Here is a 6,963-nt window from a genome sequence, read left to right on the forward strand (position 1 = left end):
AGTAGATAAAATTAACCAAAGCCAAAGGATATGAGCAGAAGAGATGGCATGAACTGTCCCACTCGAGCATGTACAGGAATCTGCCTCACTTTATTTGGATGCCAATATAGGTCATTGGTTTCATTTTCAGTCATTGTCAGCAGCCGAGACTTGTAGAGTCTGTAGAAGTTATACCCATCATGAATGACTAATTACTTTGGTGTCTCTGAAGTGCTTATGAAAGAGATGGAGGTTGTGCTATAGACAGCCTTGTGACATGATTACAGAGTGTGTGAATGGCCATCTGGTTTTGATCCAAATTTACAATTCACTTTCATCAGCAACGTTCTGACACTTGCTGAAGAGGAGATTGTGATACTTCTCTAGTACTTGTTTGAGATTTTTCTTTATAGCTTTAATCCTCTCGTAGGAGATGCCATGTTTTTATGGCTGCTAGGTCTATTGAAACTAAAATATTGGATGGTTTTATTTATTTTGAGGCTGAAAATAATACTTAAAACTATTAGGGCTTCCCATCCTTGGAGGAAGAAACATTTGGCTCTTGTCTTCCTCTATGGAACTCAGATTACCCTAGGCTTCTGAGCAGCCATTGATTGGCCCAGATATGGACTCTTTGGTTTTTCTGCTTTCAAAGGTTCTGGAAAAAGAAAAGAAGCGGAAAAAGCAGACTGAAGAGGACCCAGAAGAAGAAACAGATGGTGAAATGTCCCAAGAAAGGGAAGAAAGACAAAAAAAGAGGTAGACAAGAAAAGTGTTATAGAGGAACTTAAAAAACAAGATTTTAAAATAAATCCTTAATTTAAAAAAAAACCTTGATCCAGCAGATATGGCAAACAGACTGTTAGGGTTGATATGGAATTGAATAATCTGCATTTTTCATCAGCCTGTTCAGATAGTATTAACTTGGATTGTTTCCCTGAAGCTGCATATTTCTAACCTTGGAATCTGATTATGCTTTTGAGACCTGTTGTGTCTTGCATATACTGACCTGTTTGGGTTTGCATACTAACACCAAATACTGTTGAACTATGTGGTGCTTGAGAGTCCTAAGATCAGTAGCTATTTCCTGTTACCAAAACAGATGTTGAGACTTCATTTCCTCTTTATTAATGGATGACATTATCGGTAATTGTTGTTCAGAATGGCCTTTTTAGAAGAAATGGAGTGCATTTTCATCAGCCCCAAATAATAATATTTGGCCAGCAGAAAAGCTTTAAAATTTTGGATTTTCTCCTAGATTTTTGGGCAATACAATAGATGAACACATCTGTCAGACAAGACTGTATGATTAGTGAGCCCTGGTGTCATATTGTTGATACATTGGCTTCTGGATTTTACCTTGTGTTGATATTGCCTGGTTCTCAACTACCATCTTTCGGGAGAGTTTTTAATTTAGTGTATATTGTGTTGAGTTGCAATTATCCAAGTTAAATGGCTGTGTAAATCTTCTAAATGAATATATTTTGAAAATCATTAGTTAAAAAGCTTACTATTAACTTGATGTCCTTCTACAGAAGGAAGACAGATTCCAGCCAGCAATCACCCACAGAAGGAGAAAGACATGATCCATATGACTTCAGTGACACAGAAGCAGAAATGCCAGAACGTAAGTCATTTCTTTTAGACTGATAAATGAATAGATTCAGGCAAACTAAGTCTGTTCTGCTATGAATTTTAAAGTGCAGTTCAATCCTTCTGGAGTTTGGAAAGGATTTGTTTATATCTGACTGTCTTCATCAGTTTGATCGCATCTTTCAGATAGATTTGCTGTTTTTATTCTTTTGGATTTTTTAATGTTTGTAGTTTTTAACCAGTATAGGTAGTCCTTTTTAAACAACCACAATTGTGACTGGCAACATGGTCATTAAGTGAAGGATTGCTAAGTGAAATCACCTGTGCTTACAATCTTACTTTAGTTGTCCTTTGCTTTACAGACCTGAAAATACCATTAATGTGAGGATTGGTCCCAGAATTACTTTTTCAACACTATTATAATTGTGAATAGTTGCTAAACAAGCTGATCACTAAATGAGGACTATTTGTATCTTATTTCATGATATCTATCCTGCTTGTTCTTTACCAGCCTTACTTTTTAATATCTCCAATCCTTCCTCCAATAACTGGTTTTTTTCCATAAGGAATTTGAATGCATGACATCCTCAAGCTGAAATATTTTTAGCATGGCAATCATGGAATCCAATGATATATATGGCTTGATGCAGTCTAAACCTTCCTCATTCATTATTATTATTGTCCAGGATATGTGTAGTAGCTATACATAGGGTTAGGATAGCTATATAATATCATACCATCTTCATATCTTGTGAAACAGCCTTTATTGCTGCCTTTCGCAAGAGGTTTCATAGATTCTGAAAGATTGGGATATCCATGGAAGCAATGGTGAACCAAGGACAGTTTTAACAGAGCCAATGACAGCAGCGGAACAAGGAGCTGCAAATGGATTGTCACCTAGAATTTCCTCTCTGGATAAATGTGGGGAGGGGAGACCTGGGATTGCCAATAGTACTCCATATAGATGTCCTCCATGGCAAGACGGGCAGGTTTAATGCTTGGAGAGTCAAGAGAATCAGGTTTGCCCAAGTTGTAGTCCAGGGCCTTCAAATGGACATTGGGTTTATCGGCTTCCTCTCTTAATTACTTCTGTAAATGGCTTGGTAACTGTTTTGGGATATTAAGAACCTTCAGAATGACAAGTTTCATCACAATGGGTTATCCAAATGTGGTGGAATAGAGAAAAACATGGTAAAAGGAGACTTTGAAGGCTGGACAGTAGAGGCAACAAGAAGGAACTTAATGCTATAATTAATGGAAAAGAGAACCACTAATGCAGAATGAAGAAAAATATTTTAACTGGAAGAATTCAAGGATATTTGGCAACAGTGCACTTAGAAATTTCTCTTAAGATTATCTGCTAATACAAAAATGAATTTGAATGAGAAGACAATGTAACTCAAAATTAATTGTTTTGGATATGGATTTTAAAATGACAAGATATAAGAAGGATATGGAAAAAGTTGTTACACACTACTTACAAATGAAACCAACTGATGGCTTAATAACTAAAAGGGATACACAAATAATAAATCAGAAGAGTGACTTGGACAACTTTCTTATCTTGAAATTGCAAAAGAGACTTGTTAAACTAATGAAGGAATTCCTAAGAAAAGAAGAGAAAATATAAAGAAGTTCCTAGAACTTTATTTAAGGAGAATAAGTATGAAGACTTTTAAAAGTAAAAGGAGAGAATGTGAAGTCAGTTTATTTGATCAAAGTTTAAATATTTATGATGTTTTTTCTAGTAGCTCTCAACAGGTTTTTCTTGACTAGAACTGAACGATGAGGCTTTAAATATTTTTTTGAAGATAAGATAATGGGAAGAAGAGTTTTTTGTTCTATTTTTAGAGACAGTGATAAGCTATGGTGTTGAAAGTAAAGATACATTTTTAAACTTGTAAGGGTGTTTGAGAGGAGACCAAGAGAAAAAATTGAATATGTGGGACATTATATGAAGGGATTCACTTTAAAAAATTAGTATGTTGCTCTTTTTGGTGTATAATATATTTTTGACTTAAGCTTGAATCATGAGGTTTTAAAGATTTGTTTATAGATAAGAGAAAATATAGGATTTTGGTTGTAGTTTTTGAGAAAATGATAAATTACTGTTTAAAAAGAAAAGGAAATGAAACTGATTTTATCTGAGATTAAAATTTACTTCTGTAAATCTTAATAGATCTTTGCTGATTAAGATTGAGTGAATGATGAGGTTTTATGAGACATGAGATACAGAAAGAAGGGATCTTTGGCTGAAATAGTAGAGAAGGTATTAGTTACTGAAATTGTACTTGCCGTGGGGCAGAAGTCAAAAGTTTGATAAACTTTGGATTGTAAAGATTGGTTTTTCTGAATTAGAGGAGGAAAAAGTGCTGCCCATCAAGACAAGAAGAAATAATTCTCTGCGTTTCTGAAGAAATTATTTTATCTGTGATCAGTGGATCTTATTCTAAGGAAAATTGGAATGGAACTGCTCTCAAATGCACTGAGCCTATGAGCATATTAAAAAGGTTAATTAGCTATAAGGAAATAGTCCTGGCAACCTTAAAAATGGCAAACCCAGTAAATGATTGTTTTAGCTCTTCAGCAACTTTACTAGTTGTATCTTGGGGCTATTTTTGTGTTTTCTGGGTAAAAATAAACTGAACATGACATTAAATTGATTTGTTTAACAATATAATTAAATGGAATAATATAGAATTTGTGCAGTTCTCTAAGATATACCGTATAGTTTACAAATAACAGTGGATAGGCTCGTGTTTCATGTAAGCTGCAAATGAGTAAGTTCAGTAAGTGGAACCCAAATATGCTTAGGATTCCACTTTAGCAATAAATTAATAATCTTGTTTTAATATCTTCCCCAGTAGACCATGGTGTCTGCTTCTTTTATGGAAGGTACAAATCAGTTATGCCAATTGGTAATTAATTTCATTTTCCTGTTTTTATATTTTTTTAGATCAGGCACACCTCTCCAAGGTTCCTGAAACATCAAGCACTGATGAGATTACATCAAAGTTGTCTGAGTGCAGGTAGGAAGCATGCAAAGACTCTTACACGATAAGAGTAAAATGAAATGTGATTTGGGGATCTGAAATAGTGATATGGAAAACATACTTAATCCAAACAGATTATTTTTGACCTTAAAAAACCCAATTTCAAGTTCAAAATAATCATTCTGATCAAGTTCAAAAGAGGTGTTCTGTCCATTCCAAAAATATTCAACGTCGGACAATCCTGTTTCTGTGCATGACAGCCAGGACATCCTCATGTAGCTAACTCCTTCCTATCTTTGTTATTTGCCAGGGAATCAGGCAGCCTAGGTACCAGAAGGGATGGAAACAGGCAGTACTAAATGTTAGATCTCCCTACTTCAGTTATTATCTCCCACCTTATTATCCGGGGAGGTCTTATTTTCAGGGAAACGGTATATTCCTGAATGAAACAAGGAGTTTATATTCTTAATAGACCCTTTCAACTTGTATACAGCAATCTCAATTTATGGCATCTACAAATCATGAGATGTTATGTGAAATCTTTAAGATAAGCTTTCAATCAAAATATAAAATTCTACACTGTAGAATAGGAAGACTACAGCTTCCTATTTTGCCTTTATAGATGAAAACAGTGTATTGTGTTTCAAATGTAATGTTTTTGGTATTCATGTGACTATACAGAAGTCAGCAGAGAGGCACTATTAAGGACTGTATGACTTTAGAAGGGGGGAATTTGGAATATATGGTATGCAGAATCTTATGCAATCCTCTAAAGCATGGGTGTCAAACTCGCTGTGTCACGTTGCCATCATGTGACATTCCACGACATTTTTCCATTCATGGAGCTAGGGTGGGTGTGGCCTGCACGTGATGCATCTGGCCTGTGGGCCGCCAGTTTGATACCCCTGTTCTAAAGCATATCTTCTTCTGTGACTGTGCAGCTATCTTTCATACAGCAGTGGAAAAAATGCAGTTGATTTAAAGAGTTGCAGGCAGGTGGTAAAATTGTATCTCTCTCTATACTCCAAAGCTTACTTGAAATTGAAATGATTGTACTGATTAATCCCCTGGCCCTTTTCTCCCTGTCCTATTCATTCCCTTTCGTTGCTTTTTGCTCCCATTCACTCACTGTAGTAGCAGGGTTTTCCTTCAAAGCATCCTTACTTTGTTCTTTTACTCACATAGGCTTAAAACATTCAAGGCAGCCCTCCTGGAAGTATTCAGAGTTGCCCATGCACAGTCTGTGAATCTGAAGAGCCTGTTAGAATCCATCAACCAGGACAACCCAACTCCTTTTTCATCAGCTGAAGTCAAAGCAGCGTTGGAACAGATGCAAGAAGATAACCAGATCATGATGTCTGATGACATAATTTTTCTGATCTAGAGCAACTCTTAAGAGAGGAGAAGGACTTTTATGTTCCCCTTAAGTGCATGGGGTGGATGGAACCTCTTTCCAGCAGCATTAGTAGAGTTTGTCCAGAAATCTTGGCTTAGCTGATTTCTCCATACCAAATTCAAACTTATCTGAACTAAACTATGAGGTGGGGGAATAAAGTCTTGACAGTTTTGTTATTTTCCTACTTCAGTTTTTTTTTTATAATTCAAAGTGCTTTGGCTCCACCTGCTTGCCAGATACATTCAAGCTCCCCTAATAAAAAATATCTGCATTGTATAGAGCAGCTTTCTTTAGTGTTTAAGCACATATTCTGATATGTGGTTCCCAAATTCTCCAGATGGCTGAGAAATTTGGGAAATCCTGTCTCTGCATTTGGAAAGCATCCAGGTCAGGAAAATAACTGTACAGTAATGCTATTCTAATATTCAGCCTTGTCACATCATTTTACCAATTAATTTATAATGCTCCTTTCATTTTCTGATCAAGAGTTTTATAAATTCCAGTGTGGTAATAAAAATGTATTTGCAAAGTTAAAATTAGAATAAGTTGAGTGCTCACATATGCTGTATCTCCTCTTATACGTAACAAGCCCTACTACCTTGAACTATATATTTTAAATTTTAGGTAAATGTTTTTGATGGATTGTATAATATAAAAATATTTTTTTCTATCAGAAAGAGCTTTTATCTGTTGGGGTAAATAGCACCAGCATTCTGAAAGTGGGCCTGTTCTTAATGAGCATTTAGTTTACTGCTGAATCACCATGTCTTCAAATGCAAGCAGGAGAAGCTAGCTGGAATGCAAAGTAGCACTGATAAGGGGCAAAGAGGAAAACAATAGGCTGAGTCTTTCTGCCTCAGTGTTTTTTTTCATGCACAAAAGTATAATGTTTACTGCAAACAGTAAAAACCCCTATGTTTTTTATGATATCAAGATTGCAAAAAGCTTTCCTTTTTAATGTTGTTTGCATTGCACATTACAATACAGAATAAAACTGAGCCC

General features: G+C 35.5%; 1 protein-coding gene across 1 annotated transcript in view; it reads left to right on the forward strand.

Moving 5' to 3' along the window:
* MCM3 (minichromosome maintenance complex component 3) overlaps positions 1–6,237 on the forward strand; it is a 37,455-nt gene extending 31,218 nt beyond the window's left edge. The window contains exons 14-17 of the mRNA XM_081941218.1: positions 635–738; positions 1,515–1,606; positions 4,529–4,601; positions 5,751–6,237. Of these exons, the coding sequence (XP_081797344.1) occupies positions 635–738; positions 1,515–1,606; positions 4,529–4,601; positions 5,751–5,949 (468 nt within the window). The 3' untranslated portion in view covers positions 5,950–6,237. The remainder of the gene's footprint in view (positions 1–634; positions 739–1,514; positions 1,607–4,528; positions 4,602–5,750) is intronic.
* Positions 6,238–6,963: the final 726 nt, after the last annotated feature.

The sequence above is a fragment of the Natrix helvetica genome (genome assembly GCF_964273705.1).
Source record: "Natrix helvetica genome assembly, chromosome: 2".
Classification (NCBI taxonomy): Eukaryota; Metazoa; Chordata; class Lepidosauria; order Squamata; family Natricidae; genus Natrix; species Natrix helvetica.